The 22,712-nt window shown below is 53.8% G+C and overlaps 1 protein-coding gene across 1 annotated transcript; it reads left to right on the top strand.

Moving 5' to 3' along the window:
- ISM2 (isthmin 2) lies at positions 1,633-19,547 on the top strand. Its single transcript, XM_021099553.1, is given in 7 exon segments — positions 1,633-1,794; positions 10,170-10,409; positions 12,703-13,069; positions 15,050-15,178; positions 15,181-15,189; positions 15,451-15,534; positions 16,768-19,547. Coding segments are annotated over 7 exon segments (1,491 nt in total). The 5' UTR covers positions 1,633-1,650; the 3' UTR covers positions 17,286-19,547.

The raw sequence follows: 22,712 nt of genomic DNA, 5'->3' as shown, positions 1-22,712 counted from the left end.
GACTGGAGTGAAGAGGTAGGTGGTGGTTACCTGGATGTATAAATGTGTCAAAACTCATTCAATGGCACAATTAAAACAAGTGTGTTTTTAGGCGTTCTCCCTGTAGTGCAGTACAGGTTAAGACTCTAATTGCAGCGGCTCTGGTCACTTGGAAGGCATGGGCTAGATCCCTGGACATAGTGGATTAAAGAATTGCATAGCTGCTGCGTAGGTGGCAGCCTTGACGGCTCACATTCAGTCCCTGGCCCAGGAATTTACATGTGCCTGGGCTACCTCAAAAAAAAGAAAATTAGAAAAAAATACATACACACATATATGTCCTTAGATTCTCACTTACTCCTTGCACCTGTGAGGTAGGTGGCCCCTCCCCCATGCCCCACACTTTTACAGATGACAAAATACCCACCAAGGGGTCCAAGAAGTTGTCCAGTATCACCTTAGTAAATGGCAGAAGCAATATTCAAATTCCTGTGGCCCACCTTATAATCCCTGTGATGCACTATTCAAAACACTGCAGAGTCCTGTGCCATGCCCTTGGGGATAGGAGTGGTTTCTCAGAACTGTCCCGGGTCTCCCAAGAGTTTCTAAGGCTGGAAACCAGGCAGCCTTTGGGCTCCTCCATATGACCCCTAATAATGTCTCACTGACCTGCCCCGTGTCACAGGCGCTGACGTTGCCTAATAGTCCCCACCCAGGCCACTAAAATCCTCCCTGCCAGAGATCCTCCTGATCGTTATCATCAGCTGAGGTTTTATTTCATGATGCTCAGCCTCTACACAGGAGGATCCCTGCGAGTGTCTCATTAGAGGGAGTTGGTGGCCCCACTGTTTTATCCGGGATGAAAGGAGGTGACACCCAGCGGCAGGGTAGGATCTTCTGACCACTAGTGGCTATCCTTACACCCGTCTCAACTTTCGCTTGGCTTCTGAAGTGCTCTGAGAACGCCTGAAGAAACTGGGTGCAGAGGGGCAGGTGTTTTTCAGGTGTCCACCTCCAACAGGGGAGCTGGAAGAGCGTTGGCGGAGTTACCTCCAGGCCTTCCTCCCCAAGCCAACCTACCTTGGTGCACAGATAAACATTTGCCCAAGATCTGAAGGCTCCCGCGTCGGGCTGCCTCGCGGCCCTCGCCCGCGAAGCCCTTGACGATCCATGAGCCCCAGCGTCGCCCTCGGTTCGCCCGCCGGGAAGACGACCCCGCAGAAGTCGCAGCACCGGACTGCAGAACGCCGACCGGCGGGCTGCGAATCCCCCGAACAGGAATTCGCTCGGGGCTGCGATGGCGACAGTGGCAGGGACTGAGGGCGGGGAGGCGGCCAGATCAAAGGGAGCCGCCTGCTGGGCCAAGACTTGTCCGGAGCGCGAGGGGCCACCCCTCCCGGGCGGGAGGGAGACATCCCGGGCGCTGACTGGAAGAGCAGCCCGGACGCCGACGCCAGGCTGGGGCCCAGGAGGTCGGCGAGGCGCGCGCCCCCGCCCCGCGCGCCCCCGTGGCCGCCCGGGCGCCCCTTCAGAGCCCCACGCGCTGGCGCGGCCCGGCCTGCGCCGTCGTCCCCGCTCCCGCCCGGGAGGAGGTGCGGCCCGACGCGAACAGACTCGCCGGAGCGGGCCTGGAGGCGCGAAGGTGCCGGGCGGAGCACCCTCGGGGGGGAGATGATGCCTCGACTCCCCGGCCGCGCGGGGCTCCTCCTCGGCGTGGTGCTGCTGACGGCGCTGCTGGCCGCGGGGCGAGGGCTCCCCCTGCGGAAGCCGCGGGGCCCTGCGCCCCGGCCCGGGAGTCACGCGAGGCTGGCGGAGGTTTCTGCTTCCCTGGCCCCGCGCTCTGACAGCACCGCGAGCGGGGCTGGGACGCCAGCGGCGGCCCACGAGTGCGAGGCAGGGGCCGGCCCGGATGTCCTGGGGCACCGAACACTGGTCAGGTGCGCTAGACCTGCGGTAGCCCCCACTCCCAGGCTGTGCAGCGGGCCACCCTGGGGAGAAACTTCACTTTTGTGCCAATTGATGTGTGCACACGCTCTGGAAACCGCCCTGTTTCCTCTCCGAGTGCTGCGGCCCCGCAGTCGCGTCGCCCGAGCACACCTGTCCTGCAGCCGTTCCATCCACGTGCGCGCTCCTGGAGGAGTCAGAAGGGTGGGCGAGGACCGCTGCTCTTTGCGAATTGACGGGCGGGAGTTGCTGAGGTTCGACGGTCAAGTGACCCCCTGGTGCAGCCTCTTCAATCAAATCTGCAAAGGATCTGAGTCCTTTGGGGGTGTGAAATGAAACAAGGTGAGGTAGGAAGTCCTCTTGTGGCTCAGCGGTAACGAACCCGACTGGTATCCATGAGAGTGTGGGTTCAATCCCTGGCCTCTCTCAGTGGGTTAAGGATCCGGTGTTGCAGTGAGCTGTGGTGTAGGTCGTAGACGAGGTTTGGATCTGGCGTTGCCGTGGCTGTGATGTAGGCCAGTGGCTGCAACTCCGATTAGACCCCTTGAATGGGAATTTTCATATGCCACAGGTGCGGCCCTAAAAAGACACACACACAAAAAAAGAATGAAACAAGGTGAGGTAGTAAATGGGGGCCTCCAGCTGTCTGGGTGGGAGAGGTCTGCTAAGGACCTTTATATTATTACACACTTGGACACATAGCAGAGGTCGGTAAGAGGTGGAGGAGCGCTTTGGGGTGGGGGGGTGGGGGGGCTGTGAGTGAGCTCTTGGATGCGACTGAAGGCAGAGAAGTGAGACAGAAGAGTAGTTTAGACACGATGAGAAGGCACCGTCCCCCATCACCAGGGGTCAGCAGCCCAGCCATTCCCTCCTGGACTGTAGTGGACATTCGTCCCCAGGGGGACAAAACCCACCCGACTAGTTCCAGGGTTTGCAGGAGCGGGCCTGTGTGGTAGGGGTCTTGGCCCCTCCCATGCTCTGGGCAATTCAAGGAGGAGGCCAGAGTGGTTCACGTTCCAGATGAGGACACGCAGAGCAGAGCGCAGGGCCAGTGGCAGGTGCAGAAGACAGGGAAGTGAGTGAGAGCTCAGCCTGTGGCCCTGCTAGCGCCCAGACTGCTGAGGCCCTCCAGAGGCAATGGGGAGAACGCACCCCCCACTGCACTTCAGGTCTCTGTGGACTCGTTTATCCACCTTTTTTTCATGACTGCCCTTCCTCTGAAGGAGACTTATTTTTTATGCTAAGTGCCTCCTCTCATGAAATTTAAATGACAAGTCTATCCACAGTCTTTTGGAGGGTTGCAAACCATTATAATACGTAGATTTTTATTTTTTTTTTTAGCCTCTCCCCCAAGATCTAATTTTTGGCCTTGTTGTGAGTACATCCGTAACCAGAGGTTCTCAGCCTCTGCAGTTACTGTTGTGTGTTGTAGCATTGTAGGGCATTTAACAACCTCCCTGCCCTCTACCAGTAGATGCCTGCAGCACCCACTTGCAGACAGAGCCAGACAGTATTCCCTGAGGGATACCCCCATTCCCGCCTGTTGTTGGGAGCCACTGCTGAAGACAAAGCCAGAGGAACTGAACAGCCTTTGGCCAGTTCCACCTCCTCCGTGGAGATGACAGTGGAAATAAAATTAATTAATTGAATTGGCATTTTTCCCACTCATTTGGCATAAATATGTTATACTTTGGTACTTTTGCTTTATACTGTAATTATCTTTAGAATGTTTGCCAGATCTTCCCCCCAAGACCAGCTCAGAGGATGAGTTATTTCAGAGCCAAAGTCACGTCTCCAGCCCTAGTACAGAGCCTGGCAGAGCCCTCAAAAACACGTTCGAGCAAATTAGTGCCATGAAGGAAAAACAGAACTTGGAGCCCTGGGCCTGGGGTTCTGGTCCCAGTGGGTAATTAAGTCATGGCTGACTCACTTTGGACCATTTTCTGACATTTGAAATGAGGGGCTAAGTCATCTCCATGTCCCATCCGGCTCAAACTTTGTTTCTGGAGTCCGGATGATGTGTGCTTGAGCTAAAGCCGTTACACATCAAAACTGTGAGTAGAGGCCTATTGCTGAGCCTCAATTTACTTCTACATTTGAGTGGGCATAAGAGAACCCCTTCTGTCGGTTGGGTGAGAAGGGGCCCAACCGACAGAAGGGGCTGCACACGTGGGGGCTGGGGCCATACAGTTTGTTGGATGCTGAATGAGCCAAGAACCACACAACCCTGTCTTGGGTACACCAGCAGGAAGGATTCCCCTTGGGGCAGAGCTGGGGAAGTTCATGCTGTGGCGGCTGGGAGTCAGCTGCCAGGGAAGGAGCACTTGGCGAGGGTGTGGGCTGAGATGACGGCCCACACAGAGGAAGGTGCTTCCCAGCCCGGGGAAGTGTTGTGCACGTGGGCAGCGGTACTCTGGCAACACTTTAGTCCTGGCCCATGGTCCAGCTGGTGGCCCGGCAGCAGGGCCTGGACTGCAGGAGGTGTGGTGGGTTGAAAGGTCTCACCTGCCAAGTGGGGGGTACTGAGAAACAGGCTATTTTCCTGAAGGTTGGCCTTCTTTGGTTGGGGTCTTTCTAGCCTAACCAGTGAGTCAGTGAACCAGTGAGTAAGCGACAGAAGGGGAACTGGAACCCAGGTCTGTGTGATGCCAAGCCTCTGGCCTGCAGCTGGGCACCTCTCTGCACCTGGACCTGCGTTCTCCCTCCAGACCATTCATCTTGCTCTGAGAGGTAGGACCCATCAGAAAGCTGGCTGAGGGAGAGAGGGAAGGTCAGGAACAGGGGCTTGGAGGCTTGGCTGCTCAGCGGTCCCAGGCAAGTCCCAACCTCACTGAATCTCTGTGTTCTAATCTTGTTCCTGCCCTTGTCACCTCACTTGGTTGTTATTGAGGATGAAAGGGAAGGATGGATGCGAAAAGCCGAACATTCTGTTCTACAAGGGTTGTCTGTGTGCGTGCGTGTGTGTGTGTGTGTGTGTGTGTGTGTGTGTGTGTGTGTTGATGGCAGAACCCACCGCATGTGGAAGTTCCCAGGCCAGGGATTGCATCCGAGCCGCAGCTGCAACCTACGCCACAGGCAATGCCAGATCCTTTAACCCACTATGCCCAGGCCAGGGATCAAACCTGCGCCTCTGCAGCGACCTGAGCTGCCGCAGTCAGATTTTCAATCTGTTGCACCACAGCAGGAACTCCCTGTTCTAGTGTTTCATTCAGTCAGCACCTTCCATACCCAGAGTGGTAGGCAGCAAACCAGAGGGTGCAGCCCCTGCCTGAAGCTGGGAAAGCACAAGGATTTAAGAGCACAGACTCTCCAGCCAGAACACCTGCCTCAAAACCTGCTCTGCTGGCTCCCTGTGTAACCCCGAGCAAGTTACTTCACCTCTCTGATCCTTGGCTGCCCCATCTAGGAAGTGAGGAAGATGCTTGAAAGGGTGGTTGTGAGGATTCAGGGGGTTGGGGCTACATAGTTCTCAGGGCCCCAAGAATGAAAATGTGGGCTCGCTAAGCCCTTCAGGATGGCAAGAGCGGAGCAATAAACCCAGTGTAAAGCCCGGTGCAAATACATGCAGCATGAGGTTGCCCTGGTGCTTGGAGGGTGTGCTCTGAGGGCTCCACGGGGTGCCAGGGTGGGCTGGGTTAGAACCCACCAGTGAGAAGGGTGAAGTTCAGCCCCATTGACCTCCCCGTGATCCTCTTTTTTCTTGTCTTTTTAGGGCCATACTCAAGGCATATGGAGGTTCCCAGCCTAAGGGTCAAATTGGAGCTATAGCTGCTGGCCTATGCCACAACCATAGCAATGCTGGATCTGAGCCGAATCCTCGACCTACACCGCAGCTTGCAGCAATGCCAGATCCTTAACCTGCTGAGTGAGGCCAGGGATTGAACCCATGTCCTCATGGATATTATTCGGGTTCGTTTACACTGTGCCACTGTGGGAACTCCCTACACATACCTATTTATCCATTCTTTTCCAGATCCTCTTCCATTATAGGTTATTACAAAATATTGAGTATAGTTCCCTATGCTATATAGTAGGTCCTTGTTGTTTTTCCACTTTATATATAGTAGTATGTATATGTGAATCCTATACTCCTAATTTGTCCCTCCCCTCCCCCTTTGCCCTTTAGTAACTGTAAGTTTGTGTTCTGTGAGTCTGTTTCTGTTTTGTAAATAAGTTCATTTCTCTCTCTCTTTTTTTTTTTTTTTTTTTTTTTTTTTTTGTCTTTTCTAGGGCCGCACCCATGGCATATGGAGGTTCCCAGGCTAGGGGTCTAATCAGAGCTGTAGCTACCAGCCTACACCACAGCCACAGCAACTCAGTATCTGAGTCGCGTCTGTGACCTACACCACAGCTCATGGCAACACCGGGTCCTTAACCCACTGAGCGAGGCCAGGGATCGATCCTGTAACCTCATGGTTCCTAGTCAGATTTGTTAACCACTGAACCACGATGGGAACTCCTGTACCATATTTTAGATTCCACATTTAAATGATATCATATGATATTTTTCTTTGACTTACTTAGTGTGATCATCTCTAGGTCCATCCATGTTGCTGCAAATGGAATTATTTCATTCTTTTTTGTGGCTGAGTAATATTCCCTTGTGTATATGTAATCACATCGTTTTTATCCATTCATCTGTCAATGGACATTTAGTCTTTGTTTGTTATTTTTAGGGCTGCACCCATGGCATATGGAAGTTCCCAGGCTAGGGGTCAAATTGGAGCTGTAGCTGCTGGCCTATGGCACAGCCACAGCAATGCCAAATCCAAGCCACATCTGCAACCTACACCACAGCTCATCCTTAACACCTGATCCTTAACCCACTAAGTGAGGCCAGGGATCACACCCAAGTCCTCCTGGTACTAGTCAGGTTTGTTGAGCCAAGATGGGAACTCCTGTCAATGGACATTTGAGTTGCTTCCATATCTTGGCTATTGTAAATAGTGCTACCGTGAATATATCGTGAATATACTGTATCTTTTCGAATTATTGTTTTCTCGGGATAGATGCCCAGGAGTGGGATTGCTGGATCCTATGGTAGCCCTATTTTTAATTTTTTAAGGAACTTCCATACTGTTTTCCATAATGGCTACACCAATTTACAGCCCCACCACCTATTAGGAGTATTCCTTTTTCCACGGAGCATTCTTTATTAGTGGCCTCCCTTCTCTGACTCACTCTCCCACCCTGCTGATGTCTCCAGGGATCACCTTGCAAAGGAACCACTTGTCCTTGAATCTTTGTCTCAGGGTTGGCTTCTCAAGGAACTCAAACTAAGAGCAGATATCTCCTTCCCTACCACAAGTTCCCCCAGGGACTGGCGCACAGGGCAGGAGACTTCAAGAGAGGAAGGGTGGCGTGTGTGGCTGTGAGGTTGAGGCTCTCTTGTGGCCTCTCCGCATCCTCTGGTCTGATTGGGCACCAGGGAGCAGAGAGAGCGGGGAGGGCTGGACACAGATACTTGGAACACCTGCTGGACACCAGCTCTTTCCCATCATTGTGTCTTTTTACAGAGGTTATGTCACCTTCCAGGGTGCCCACAAGTCCGAAGCCAGGCCACCACTGGGATTATAGACCCAGACGGCCTGACGCTAGAGCAGGGTTTCTTACCTGCAGCACTGTGGACACCCTGGGCTGGATAATCCATGCTGTGAGGACTATACTATGTACTGTAAGATCTCTGGCTTCTACTCACTAGATTGCAGTAGCACCTCCCTCCAGCTGTGACAACAACAAATGTCATTGCCAAATGTCCCCAGAAGAAACCCACTACTTAACCACCTGCCCATGAGGGTGGGCACGTCAATCAGCCAAAAAGGCTGCAGGCCCTGAACTCCTGCTGCCCAAGTCTACCTGTCCCTGTGACCAGAGGCTGCAGACAGAGGAACCACTGAGCAGCATTGCAGTTAGGGTTTCTGTGGAATTGTGGGTGGGAACTCTCAGGGAGGCAGCATCTGGGAATGCTCCAGGCCTCTAGGATTGGCCAGCCAAGGAGTTGGGTTGCTCCGTTACTCATCTGCCAGTCCTCTGCTCATCCATCCTGGCTGTCTAGACCAGAACACTTTGACTCAGTGGGAGACTTCAGGCCCTGGCTGAGATGGACTCATGGCTGTCCTGGCATCAAGCATTTAGTGCGGGGACCTTGGAGCCAGGCATCTGGGGACCATAGAAGGAGGGGGTCCAAGGGGAGAAATTGATACAGCCCCTGATCTATGAAGTAGACTCTTGGCGCTCTCACCTGTAGAGTTTTTTTTTTTTTGTCTTTTTGCTATTTCTTGGGCCACTCCCGCGGCATATGGAGGTTCCCAGGCTAGGGGTCCAATCGGAGCTGTAGCCACCGGCCTACGCCAGAGCCACAGCAACGCGGGATCCGAGCCGCGTCTGCAACCTACACCACAGCTCATGGCAACACCGGATCGTTAACCCACTGAGCAAGGGCAGGGACCGAACCCACAACCTCATGGTTCCTAGTCGGATTCGTTAACCACTGCGCCACGATGGGAACTCCTCACCTGTAGAGTTAGAGCATCACGGTTAAAAGCATGGGCTCTGGGAGTTCCCTTGTGGTGTAGCTGGTTAAGGATCCTGTATTGTCAGTAGTGACTTAGGTTGCTTCTGTGTCGAGTTGGATCCTTGGCTCAATAATTTTCAAATGTCACAGGCACAGCCAAAAAAAGAGAAGAAAAAAAAAAAAAAAAAAGAGCAGGGGCTCCGGGCACAGGCTGCCTGGTTCAAATCCTGCTTCTACCACTAAATGTCTGTGTGACCTCAGGCAAGTTACTTGCTTTCTGTGCCTTCATTTTCATTATTAAAATGAAAATGACAGGCATTCCCATTGCGGCTCAGCAGAAATGAATCTGATTATAATCCATGAGGACGCAGGTTCAGTCCCTGGCCTCGCTCAGTGGGTTAAGGACCCGGCGTTGCTGTGGCTGTGGTGCAGGTCACAGATGAGGCTCGGATCCTGCCTTGCTGTGGCTGTGCTGTAAGCCAGCAGCTGTAGCTCTGATTCGACCTCTAGCCTTGGAACCTCCATATGCCACAGGTGCAGCCCTAAAAAGACAAAAAAAAAAAAAAAAAAAAAAAAAAGGAACTGACAGCTAGCACTTACCTCAGAGGGTTGTTGGGAGGATGAAACTAATGACTAGAATAATGCCTGGCACACAGTGGATTTTGTGGAAGTGTTTGATACATAAAATTCTGACAGGCAGCAATTAGTCTTTTCATTTTGCTAATGAGAAATCCTCAAACTGAACAACCTAGTCGTTCAATTCAAGAGAGAGAGCTGGGATTGGAACCCAAGCTGACCTGACACTCCAGATCCCTGTTTTTCAGCCACATACCATCCTATTCCAGGTATGAGGGGGCCGGTGGGGTCAAGGCTGTGGCCTGGCTGAGGCAGGGTCCACAGGCTCCAGGCCCCTGAGGCTCTCAAGGAAGCTCCGGCCAGGTTTAGAGACCAGGGCGGGGGCTGCCGCCTGGAGGTAGGTGCCGAGCCCCAGGGCTCCTCTTTCGGAGCCAGAGCAGGAATTGAGACATCCAGGATCTGCTTCCACTTGCTACTTGTGCTGAAGCCAGGATGGTCCTGTGGACTTCATGGCCCTGGCTGGTGGAGGGAATTAATTGACATAAGAGCAGCCTGGAACAGGAGATGAGGCTGGGCCCGGGGGGCCGGGGCAGGTGAGGAAGGTAGCTATGGTCAGCCATGCCTGGGAATACAGCCCCCACATGGACAGACGGCTCGGGAAGGCCAGGGGGCAGGGGAGCGTGCTGACGGGAAAGGCCCGCACCTGCTGCCCACTCCCCTGCAGGCCTCCCTGGGCCTTCCTGCCCTGAGCGGGAGGGCCTGGGTGTCTGCTCTTGGACAAAGGTTCTGGAAGATTCTGGGGCAGCTGTCTGCACACCGCGCTGCAGAACCACTGCCTTAAACATCTTACTTCCCCTCGGGGCCTCAGCTTCTTCATCTGTGAAACAAGGTAGTAGGATTGTGTTTCCTCCACGGGTAGAAACCTGATTTTAACCCTCCTGCTCATGCCTCACGTTGGCGTTGTTGGCCCAAGCGCTTTGTGGACACCGTCCACCCCCTGAGGTGTTAAAGCAGATGCATCTGGGTGCAGGGTCACAGGGGGAGTTTGCGACCTGGTCTGACTGCGGGGCTCCCCCTGCACCCCATCGTCAGCCTTTTCCAGGCCCGCAGGGGCCCGGACCTCAGTCACTGCTCCCTCCCCGTCTCTCTCCCACAGGTCTTGGCCTCCCCAGATCCCAGCTCTCCTGGAGAAGAGGGGGCACCTCTGTTCTCCAGAGCCCGCCTCCAGGCAGGGCCACGCCAACACAGGTGCCGGGCCCTCAGAGAGCCAGCAGCCCTGACTCTGGACCAGAGTTCCTTGCCTGGGACTCTGGAGGATGCTCCCTTGCTGCTGGAGCTGCAGAAGCTGCCGGGATTGGCCAACACAGACTTGAGTGCCCCGAACCCCAACATCCAGGTGAGAGTACAGGGGGCTCTGGGCCCTGGACTCCTGGAGAGGAAGTGGGCTGAACAGCACAGCTCTGAGGTCAGGCGTCCCATCCTGTAGTCCTTGGAGGGCTGGGGTCCTGTGGGGAGCAGAGAAGGTCACTCCCGAGCACCCCCTGTGGAGCAGGGGAGAAGCACTTCCTCCCCCACTGTTTTTTTTTTTTTTTTTGGCCTTTTTAGGGCCACACCTGTGGCATTTGGAGGTTCCCAGGCTAGGGGTCAAATCGGAGCTGCAGCTGTGGACCTATGCCAGAGCCACAGCCACACCAGATCTGAGCTGTGTCTGCAACCAGCTCACAGCAAGACCAGACCTTCAATCCACTGAGTGAGGCCAGGGATTGAACCCACGTCCTCATGGATACCAGTCGTGTTTGTAACCTGCTGAGCCACGACAGGAACTCCCTTGCTCCCCCACTTTCTCACTGCTTACCAGGAGCAAATAACTCTCAGAGCCGCTGTTTCCTAGGCCATAGCAAGGCACCAACAGCCCAGCCTGGCGGGGCTGTCAGGACCAAACCAGCAGAGAAGTTTCCTTGGGCTGCAGGGAATCCCTGGAATAAGGGGGGAGGCCCAGGAGAAAGCCTGAAGGTCTGATCCCTGCCCAGGCCCACCCCTTCCTGCAGGCCCCTCAAGAATGGAGTGGGCTGGTGGGGTAGGGGGCCTGCCCGCTGGAGGGGCTTTGTGGGAGAGAAAACCAGAGGGCTTGGTGGAATTCCAGTTTACATGCTTCACTGGCAGTCCAAATCCGTAATGATAATAATCCCTGCTTTTTGTATACCATCTACAGCTTACAAAACACTTTCACCAAAAGAGAAAAAGGTCACAAAAGTATACAACACAAAGCATTCTAAAATTGTTTAGGGCTTCCGTTGTGGCTCAGTGGTAACAAATCTGACTAGCATCCATGAGGACTCGGGTTTGATTCCTGACCTCGCTTAGTGAGTTAAGGATCTGGCATGGCTGTGGCTGTGGTGTAGGCTGGCAGCTGTAGCTCTGATTCCACCCATAGTCTTAGAACTTCCATATGCTGCTGGTGGGGCCCTAAAAAGAGAGAGAAAAAAAAAGTGTGTGAGAGAGAGAGTATGTCTCTATATATGTCTATATATTTTAACTTGGAAGTTTAATCACCAAAATATTATCTGTCAGAAGTAGAATATGGGTGATTTCCATTTTCTTTCTTTTTTTTTTTGTTTTTTTTTTTTTTTTTTTTTTTTTTTGTCTTTTGTCTTTTTTGTTGTTGTTGTTGCTATTTCTTGGGCCGCTCCCGCAGCATATGGAGGTTCCCAGGCTAGGGGTCCAATCGGAGCTGTAGCCACCGGCCTACGCCAGAGCCACAGCAACGCGGGATCCGAGCCGCGTCTGCAACCTACACCACAGCTCAGGGCAACGCCGGATCCTTAACCCACTGAGCAAGGGGCAGGGACCGAACCCGCAACCTCATGGTTCGTAGTCGGATTCGTTAACCACTGCGCCACGACGGGAACTCCTCTTTTTTTTTTTAATTGCTTAAATTTTTTTTTAAATTACTTAATGCATTTCCATTTTCTTCTTTGTATTTTGCTGTTTTTTTCCCCCAGTTTTGTTCTGTGGCCTCATATTACTTGGTAATAGACAAATTGATGTTTTCAGAGTTTACTTTCACATAAATGATTGCATTTTACTTATTTCCTGTCCACCATGTGGTGAGCAAGAGGCGCCCCTCCCTGGGACTGTTGCGGGCATTTGCTGTCATCTGGTGTCATTTTCCTGCCCTCCAATGAGGAAATAGAGGTTCAGGGCTGTCAGTGGCCCTGGAACTAGAATTCAAACCCAGCTTCTCTCTTTTTTTTCATGGCCACACCTGCAGCATATAGAAATTCTCAGGCCATGAACTGAATCAGCAACACTGGATCCTTCAGTAAAATGGAGATGGGGCCAGGATTCAAATCCGTGCCTCCGAAGCAACCTGAGCCACAGAGCCAGCTTTTCTTAAACTAGTGGGTCTCCACCCTGGCACATGTTAGAAGCACCACACCTGGCCCCACCTCCCCCCAGTTAAATCTGGGAGGGAGGAATCTCCAGGTCCTTCTTTTGCACAGCCAGGCCTTAGGCGGTGACTGCGTGGGCTCTGGGAGGCCTACAGGATGGGCCGAGAGAACAGCCACCTTGGGGAAAAGGCTGGGCCCCTCCCCCTGTGCCTGCCCCCCAGGCTTATCATCTCCTCTCTCTTTGGAGTCCACTCGGAGCCCTCCCTCACTGGCTGGCCTGTGTCTGTCCCTCTGCAGGTGACCATCGAGGTGGTGGAGGACCCCCAGGCTGAGGTGGAGATGGACCTGATGGCTGAGCCCAGCAATCGCTGGCCCCAGGGCGCCCCCAACTGGCTGCCCACCAAGGAACTCTTCTGGCCCCTATTCTGGGGCTACCTGGAGGGCGAGGAGGGGAGGACCAATGTCAAGGGCAGAGCACCAGGGGAAGAGGAGGAAGTGGAGGAGGAGGGTTACCCTCCAGAGTACAGTGAGACTGAGGACCAGGAGGACGACGACGAGGAAGACGACGATGACAAGGAGCCTGGGTTCAGTGGGGCCACAGGAGGCCTGGAGCAGGGCTGGCTGTCCCCTGGGGACTGGGCCTTCAAGGAGCCAGACAGCTATGGTGAGCACCCCCATCTTAGCTGCCCCCCAACCCCGACTGCTGCCCCTGGAGGTCCTGAGTGGAAACGGGAGCGAGCACTTCCTGAGCCCAGGTAGCTGGGAGGTCAGGCTTAGGTCTGAGCAAACGCCATCATCAGCTAAATAACAACATTACTTATGGCTTGCAAAGGTTTTTTTTTTCCCCCTAAATTGACCGTCACAACAGCCCTGATACCTTCTAAGCAAAACAGGAATTTGTTAATATATATATTCCTATCTATCAGATTCCAACAAATTAAGAAATGTTATAAACAGCACCACTCACACTGACCTCATTTTCAGACTGTGGATTTGGATCCTGGGTGAGGTACTTACCAGCTGAGTGATTTTGGGCAAGTTACTTAACCTCTCTGTGACTCAGGTCTTTCCTCAGTAAAATGGAGATGGGCACAGCCCTTACTGACTAGGGTTGGGTGTAGAGAGTAGTGAGTTAATACTTTTAAAGTGCTGGTACTGGAGTTCCCACAGCGGCTCAGTGGAAATGAATCCGACTAGGAACCATGAGGTTGTGGGTTCGATCCCTGGCCTTGCTTAATGGGTTAAGGATCTGGTGTTGTCATGAGCTGTGGCATAGGTCACAGACTCGGCTTGGATCTGGTGTTGCTGAAGCTGTGGTGTAGGCTGGCAGCTGCAGCTGATTCAACCCCTAGCCTGGGAACCTCCATATGCCGCAGGTGCGGCCCTAAAAAGCAAAGAAAGAAAGAATTTTTTTAAAGAAAACAACATGGCAGTGCAGATTGTTCATAAAATCGTACCTAAAGCTTGCCCCCCAGTCTGTGACGTGCATTTTTATTTTTGCATTTTGCAGTTCTGGTTTTCTCTGGGTGCAGACGTGTTTCACACAGAGTTATAGCACTTCTGCCCAGAGCCTCTCATCATTGGTTCAGAATAAGTTGCAGCACGCTTTTCCCATTTCGCCAAAATCGTGTGAGGTAACAGGCAGAAGTTTCATGACTTTCAGCTTTTCTCCCGTTGATTTTCCCAGCCTGCTCCGGCCTGCCGGGAAGTGAAGACAGCCGGGTGGGTGTGTCACTGCTTCGGGGGTTCCACAAAGAGCCCTGGGTTTCAGCCCCACACAGCCAGAGGGCTTTGGGTGCAGTCATGGGGTATTTCAGGTCCCTCAGACCAGGACTGGGTCACTAATGTGGGCAGCAGGGACAGTCTTTAATATCCCAGTGCCAGGGAGGAATTGTCACCCTTGGGGGGGTTTTTTGTGTGTGTTTTGTTTTGTTTTGTTGCCACACCCCCAGCTTGTGAAAATTCCCAGGCCAGGGATCAAACCCAAGCCACAGCAGTGACAATGCCAGATCCTTAACCCATTGCACTGTAAGAGAAATCCCCCTTGATTTTTTGTTCTTTTTTTGCTTTTTTTAAAGGTCCGCACCCATGGCATACGGAAGTTCCCAGCCTAGGGGTCCAATCAGAGCTCCAGCTACCAGCCTACACCACAGCCACAGCAATGAAGGATCTGAGCTGCATCTTCAACCTATACCACAGCTCACGGTAATGCCAGATCCTTAACCCACTGAGCGAGGCCAGGGATCGAACCCACAACCTCATGGATACTAGTCCGGTTCCTTACTATTTAATGAGCCACAGCAGGAACTCCCTACCTTGGTTTTGATTGACCTAAAAACTGTAGGGGAACTTGCCCAAGGTCGAACCAATGGTAGTCAGCTGTCTTCCAGCCATCTTTTCCTCTTCATTGCTGTGTGGGCAGTGGAGGGCTGGGGTTTTGCCACCTCTTCATTTGCTCGGCTGTTCACTGCAGGGGGTACCCAGCTGAGTGGGCACGTGGTCCTGAAATTCAGCCCATGCTCCATCCATTAGGGGAGTCCTGGCCCGGGCTACATCCTCCTGAGGAAAGGGTACCCTTTGCTAATTTGCACCACTGCACCCTGTGGGCTCTGCTCACTCACCCTGGCTCCCCGCCCTGACCCAGACCATGAGCTTCAAGAGGAGTGGAGCCCCTGGTCTCCCTGCCCTGGGAGCTGCAGCGGCGGCAGCCAGCGGAGGACTCGGCCCTGCGGCTCCGCCTGCACTGCTACCAAGTCCCGTGCCTGCGACCTGCCCCCTGTCCTGGTGAGACAAGCCCCAGCTCCTGCATAGGGAGTGGCTTACACACTGGGCTTGGTCCCCTGGGAGTGTGGGCCTGCAAGCCTTGTACAGGGTGGGCTCAGGAGAGGGGAGGCAGGAAGCTTACAAACACGGTGGTCCTGCCTCGTCCCAGGCCTGTCCCAGATGCTGTGGGCGCCGAGTGCCTAGTGAGGGCTGGGCTTCCCATCGGGACGCAGAGGTGCCCTGCGTACAGCGCCACCAGCCTGGCCTCCTCTCTTCCCAAAGGCGCCGAGGATGAGGACCCCTTGGGCTTCCCCAGTGAGGGGTGGCAGCCCCTGGCCCACAATGCTATGGACATGCTCAGCCCAGGTCAGTCGGGGGGGTGGGGAGTAGGCCCTGCCCCTGAGGGATTGGGGGCAAACCTCCCTCTGCACGGGCAGGAATCGTGCCTCCACCACTGAGGCAGAGCACACACCTTCCAGTTGGAAGGGAACCGTAGTGTTTCTGAGCCCCCCCGAGCCAGGTCCATGGGACATCGATATTCCTGCTGAAATGAAAGTCTTGATGGGAGCCTTGAACTTGGAGATCATCCACTGGGGCATATTCTCCTTGGCAGCAGGATGGGGTGGGGACATTTTGGCTTCAATGCCCTGTTCACTCTAGGAGGTTCATGGCAGGCTCTGTCTGGGGAGCTGTCAGAAATAGGTCAAGGACCAGAGCTCTAGGACTGCTCCTCCCGCAGCTTGGAGCGGGCCACGCTTTCACCAGCCACGCTCCATATCTGTGTTCTTGCTCACCTGCACCCCACGAGGAGGCAGGTGGCTGCCAGCAGCTGCCCCCTTTAAGATGGGTCTATACTCAACACCGCGAAGCCCACTGAGCCGGGATGGTGCACCTGGCCCTGTGTGGGGCAGGGGGGTTCCCAGAAGACTAAGCCCTCTCCCTGCCCTCAGGGGGCTTAGGTCTTAGGGGGAAAGACACACATGACCAGCTTAAGCACAGCACTGCTGAGTGGGCCCCACGGGCAATTTACTGTGTGGCCAGAGTCTGAGACCACATTTCCCAAGGTAGGGAGAGGGGCGGAGGGCAGCATAGACAGAGGGGCCACTGGAGGTGCAGAGAGACAGAGAGAGCCTGACAAAGGCAAAGTTAAGAATGAGAAATGGGCCTGTGGCTAAAACAGGGAAGCATTTTCTTACTAGCAGCCTAAAAGTGCTGTCTGTGCCCCCAACCACCCCAGCTCCTCCCCCAGGATCCCAGGCTCTGTCCTACCATCCAGCGTCTAAAGGGACAAGGCCTGGCTCAGCAAAGGGCCCCCAGGCCCCTCCTCCAGCCCCTGGCTAGTGTCCATTCTGAACCACAGCCTTTGGATTCAGCTTGCTGGGGGTGGCACAGGGTCGCTCTTATCCATCAACAGTGGTGGCCAGGTTGGACTACCTGCTGCTCTGGCATGGGCCCTCCTGCCCCTAAGGCCCTAACCGGCCATGCCTTTGCACCTGGTGGGGCCTGGGCCTTCTCCCTCCATGCAGGGGGCCCTTGACCAGCCCCCACCCCACCAGCGGGCTGACCGGTTTCCTTCCCACACTCCCCTGCCCTCTGCAGATGTGGACAGCTGTGAGAAGTGGCTGAACTGCAAGAGTGACTTCCTAGCCAAGTACCTGAGCCAGGTGCTGCGGGACTTGCCCAGCTGCCCGTGCGCGTACCCGCTGGAAGTCGTGTACAGGGCCGTGAGCCTGCCGGAGGAGCGGCAGGGCCGCAGCTTCCGGTGGAGGGACGCCAGCGGCCCGCGGGAGCGCCTGGATGTGTACCAGCCCACGGCCCGCTTCTGCCTGCGCTCTCTGCTGTCGCTGCAGAGCAGCACGCTGGCCGCCCAGCACTGCTGCTACGACGCGGGCAGCCGGCTGCTGACCCGGGGCAAGGGTGCGGCTGCGCCCGACCTCGTCAGCACCGACATCTCGCCTGAGCTGCACTTCAAGGTGGACACGCTGCCCTGGCTCCTGTGTAAGGGGGACTGGAGCCGCTACCACGCCGTGCGGCCCCCCAACAATGGCCGGGCCTGCGCGGACAACCCTCCTGAGGAGGAGTACCTGGCCCAGCTGCAGGAGGCCAAGGAGTACTAGTGGGCAGGGGGCGGCTGTGCTCCAGAACTTTCCTTGCAGCCCCCTCACCCTGCCTCTGCCCAGGTCTGATGAGGCCAGGCTGGTGCCCCGGGCCCTCTACCTTTGAACCTGAGGCAGGGAGGTGAGCAGCTCGGCTGTTGCCCTGGGGAAGGGGAGAAGGCTGAGATGGGTATAGGGCCCAGGCTGAGAGGAGGAACCTGCCCCCAAGGCCCCCCAGGGTGCTGGGAAATGTGTGTATGTGGGGGCCTCTCTCCTGCCCGCTAGGAGGCGCTGTCCCAGCCTGGCCACCCATTTTCCTTCCTCTCCTCTAAGCCGGGCCCTTCTGCCCTGGCTCTGTGTGCAGCTGCGAGCGGGGCTCTCCACTCATACCTGGATCGATCAGGCCGAGCAGTGAGTCACTCAGACCCCGAGCCCTGGGGAGTCCCGAGTCCTTCCATCCCGCCCACAGCTGCCCTGGGCCCTGGCCCTCTTGCCTCACCCCCTGCTGGGAAGGTTCTCCTCAGCTCCCAGCTGCCTTCCGTGGACCCTCGTTGAAGGCAATGCGTGGGGCCGTAAGTGGAGGGAGGTGCTGAGGCAGCCAAGACATGGCAGGATCCAGGTGGGGGCGGTCAACGACTTCTGGTCCCTTTCTTTGTCCAGCTCACACCTCTGTTCTGTCCAGGTTGAAGGTGTGTCGGGGCTGGGAGATGGCACAGTCCTGAATGGACACAGCAGTCAAGCTTGGGGTAGCTCAGGACCCGCCCAGGAGGATATGTTATGTGCAGGCTACTTAGGTAGATCATTTCGCCAGGCCATGGGGGGAGGAGGGGCAGCCCCAGTTTGTAGCATTTGGGCAATTTCTGTGGTGTAAACATTCCCACTGGGGCCCACTTCAAGCTCCCAAGGTGATGTCATTGAATGCACTGAGCTCAGAGATGCAGGGGATCAGCTCTCACGCCTCTTGCCTCTTTCCTGCCTCCCCTCCCTCCCCCACCCCAACACTTCCTTGCTGACGTCTCTATTCACCAAAGCCTCCAAAAGGTAGGGGACTTCAGTCTTGGCCCCTAGACAGCTGACCTGAAGCTCTGTGGGAGCCTTGGCAATAAAGCACTTTATTTTCAAATTCTGTTTGATGAAGAATTTGGGGACCTAGCAGAGCAGAGGGGTGAGGGAGCCCTTGCTTACAGCCCAAGCCTATCTCCCATTGGCCGTGTTGGTGACCACCCAACCCAGCTGGCCAGGCAGAGCTCCTAGGGCACAGAGCTTAGACTAAACATCAGTTATCCTTACTTGCACCCATAAAGGGTTGCCTGGGAGGCAGCTTGGAGCTAGCAGGACCTCAGGGGCACATTCATTCTAAGTCCTTTGGTCAGAGAGGTAAATTGCATATACACTGGAGGAAGAGGCCCTACTTCCCCAGGTAACTTGCTGCAAGGTGATCCAATGCGGAGTTGTCCAAAGGACTATACCTGTAAGATAACCGAGGAGGACTGTACCCTGCCTTAGTTGGTACCCTCACCAGACACTCCACTGTCACGGCTGGCATTTGGTGAAGTCAGAGACACATCAGCAGAATGAGATAAGATGTGTTCAGAGCCACACCTGGAAAAGCTCAGCGGGCCAGATGTTTCCCATTTCCATCACACCTGGAGGTAAGTTTCTTAGTCTGATCCTGGATCACAGTCTAGCAGTATTCTAGCACAATCAGAATATTTCGGGGTCAGGGAGGGCGGGATCTCAGGATACTAGATGGAAGCCAAGTTCACGTCCCTCTTGCTTGTCTGGGGAACTCAATATGATTGGCCAGGAATGTTTTGATTATGTTTTAGAAGAAACTTAAATAAGATAGAGCTAGCCAAGGGTCTGTTTTCATAGAAAACTGCTAATATAATTTACCTTGACGCTTAGAATACACTGCCTAAATTTAATCTATTCCTAATGCTTGCCTATTACCCAGACTGAAGGTAGCCACCCCTAATTTTTTTTATCTCTGACATGAAAAGGGAGCTGGCAAGGAGAATTGAAGGGGCTGGTATTTATTCAAACTGTACAAAAGAGACACTGTGCAGGTGGCTGTGGGCTTAGGGAACACCTGTGTGATGAGAAGTAGTTGTGGAGGGGTCACTGACCCTGTTAAAGGGAGGATTTCAGCAATGGCCAGTATCAGAGCCAGGAGGGCCTGTGAAATCCGAGAGGACCCTCCTGCCCTCGGTCCAGTGTCGGTCACATCCTGGGCTCGTCTGACCGTTCTCAGCCCAGACACCAGGAGCCCTCCGTGGCCATGCATCCAGTACGAACATGACCGCTGCTTCTAGCTTAGCTGCCCCAGTTTACTCATAAAGGATGCTAAGCTGGGCAAGAGAGGGTTTAAAACAACCAACAGTACAAACCTCCCAGATCCTGCCGACTTCTCTTGTCTCTTTGAAGACAGGAGGTTTCAGATCCTTTGTCTCATTTTTCACAAAAGGGCCCCAGGTGTGCTTCTTTGGCTCCTCCATTACAATTAGATTAAAAAAAAAAATGTTGAAGAGCATCTCAGAATCCATTCGTGGTATCAGTATCGCCTGGGATGTTAAAAGCTAAGTCACCCAGGTCCCCGGACTCCATCTCTTGGGGTGGGGTCCACTTTCCTGAACTTAACAGTTTCCCTCACTCAGGTGGTTCTTAGTTGAGGAGAACCCTTGGCCTAGGATTTGCAATTTGGCAGATTAATCAGCCTTTCAAAAGGTCAATTCCTGCTCAAGAGAAAATGTGTGCACTCAAGAGCCCAGAAGTCAGCAGGTACCATGCCCAAGGTACCGTGCGTCTGCTTTCATTTCTAAGGCGCTCATAAGGTAGCTATTATACCCGTTTTACGGACGAGGAAATGTACCCAATTTGTTAGGAGGTGACACAGTTACAGTTCAAACCTAAGTCCAGTTTTGTTTTTTGCTCTGTCATTCCGTTTTTTAGGCTCCAATGGCTATGGGAAATGCTGTTAGTAAAAAGGCAGCGGCAAAACGGGAACAGTCCTCAGTACTGGGGCTATGGAAATGACCGAGCCGGTCACATGACACGTCCTTTGCTTGCTGCCTTGTTTTTATTAAGGCATTTGTAAACTCCAGGGTTTTTTCCTAGGTATTCTGGAATTGTTAACTCCCCAGCTAGATGTAAAAGGGGTCTTTTTTGTGTTTTTTTTTTCATTGGTCTCTGTGTTAGGAAGGGTTCTTGATTTTATTCAAGCAGGAGCCCAGGTATTTTATCAAAAGATTTCTATTTGGGAGTTTTCACTGTGGCGCATTGGGATCAGCAGTGCCGGGACACAGGATGCATCCCCGGATCTCCAGCCCGCCACAGTAAGTCAAAGGATCCAGTGTTGCCACAGCTGCGGTGTAAGGTCACAGCTGCAGCTTGGATCCCTGGCTGGGGAACTCCATATGCCGAGGGGTAGCCAAGAAGTGGGGGGGGGGGGGGGGTATCTTTTTGGACCCCAGGGAAGCAGAGAGAGCTGAATTAGATGCAAATTAGTTCAGTCCAGCTAACTTGTTGAGAAATTCAAGTCAAAGGGGCTATGGGGGGGCCTCAATTAGCCAGTACTGATTTTCTGCTTTATTAACCTCAGCACTTTGGCCAAGCATGTTGGTACAATTCGCCTGCAGGCCTCGCTGCCACGTAATAAAACAGGCAAAAATAGATGAAGGGGAGCTGTAGCTACAGGAGGTAGTGTCTGGATTAGAAGAACGCTGACTCACACTGGGTGGAACCCCAGGGCAGGGCTCGTCCAGGAAATTGACCCTCTCCGTGTGCAGGTAGTTACCTCTTCCTATGACTGGCAGTCTGAACCCTGTTAGAACATAACCCCAGCCCTTGGTCAGTGCTCAATAAACTCGTTTGATGGAACCAGGAATTTAAAAGTACTCCAAGTCTATTAGTTTCTTCCTCTTTTTGGGAGTACTTAATAGGCCTGGAGTTTCTTCCTCCAGAAAGGATGCTGACAGGCTAGAAATGCAGCAGCTTCTTTGTGGGGATGAACACAAGGCAGTAGACAGCGGTTTAGACTTCAGCACTGGCTCTCCAGTTTTGGTCCTTGTTCCAAATTCCCATTCCGCTAAGTTATCTGTTGCAGGGTCTGGAAGGTGTGTGAAGAAATCCAAAGACTAGGTTCTTGGAAATGATGGTATTACCTATTTCATAAGACTATTATCAGGGCTAAGTAAGCTAATGCAAGGTAACTGCTTAGTGCAAGGTCTTAGCACATGGTCATCGCTTGATAAACAGAAACCCAAGGACAACTGTTGCCCTCTGCCACAGGGCAGGAATCTCCTTCCACAGCTCAAAGCAGCACCTGCTGACCATCTCTTCCTGCCAGAGGGTAAGAGGCCACAGAGGGTGGGAAGCCCAGGATGCCACCTCCACCAGGGAGAGTTTGTTGGTACCATTTACTCTGGAGGCCCCCCCATCTCCCTCAGTGAAGGGAACAGACTTTTTGCCAGTCTGCGGTGTGAAAGGACACTAGCCCAGCAATGCTTGCTGGTGACAAGCAGGCTCCCTTCAGGCTTCGTAATTACACACTTGGCAGGGATGGAGAGAAAACCCCTTTTTTCATTCAGAACTTTCAAGTGAACCTTTTTTTTTTTTTGGTATTTTTAGGGCCGTACCTGCAACATATGGAAGTTCCCAGGCGAGGGGTCGAATTGGAGCTCCAGCTGCCGGCCACAGCCACGCCTGATAGGAGCCTCGGCTGCAACCCACACCAATGCCAGGTCCCTGAACCACTGAGCAAGGCCAGGGATTGAACCTGCAACCTCATGGATACTAGTTGGATTCGTTTCCAATGTGCCACAGTGGGAACTCCTCAAGGGAACTCTTTTTTTTTTTTTTTTTTTTTTTTGTCTTTCTGCTATTTCTGCAGCATATGGAGGTTCCCAGGCTAGGGGTAGAATCGGAGCTGTAGCCACCGGCTTACGCCAGAGCCACAGCAACGCGGGATCCGAACCGTGTCTGCAATCTACACCACAGCTCACGGCAACGCCGGATTGTTAACCCACTGAGCAAGGCCAGGGACCGAACTCGCAACCTCATGGTTCCTAGTCGGATTCGTTAACCACTGCGCCACGATGGGAACTCCAAGGGAACTCTTAATATCAGCCACCCAATCAACACAAGTTCCAGTAATGTACTTTTTTTTTTTGTCTTTTTGCCTTTTCTAGGGCCGCTCCCTCAGCATGTGGGGTTCCCAGGCTAGGGGCCCAATCGGAGCCATAGCCGCCGGCCTATGCCAGAGCCACAGCACGGCCTATGCCAGAGCCACAGCAATGTGGGATCCGAGCCGCATCTGCAACCTACACCACAGCTCACGGAAATGCCGACCGGATCCTTAACCCACTGAGTGAGGCCAGGGATCGAACCTGCAACCTCATGGTTCCTAGTCCGATCCGTTAACCACTGAGCCACGACAGGAACTCTGTG

Source organism: Sus scrofa, chromosome 7 (assembly GCF_000003025.6).
Source record: "Sus scrofa isolate TJ Tabasco breed Duroc chromosome 7, Sscrofa11.1, whole genome shotgun sequence".
Taxonomy (NCBI): Eukaryota; Metazoa; Chordata; class Mammalia; order Artiodactyla; family Suidae; genus Sus; species Sus scrofa.
Note: the sequence above shows the minus strand (reverse complement) of the source record. Positions and strands in the feature narration are given on the sequence as shown.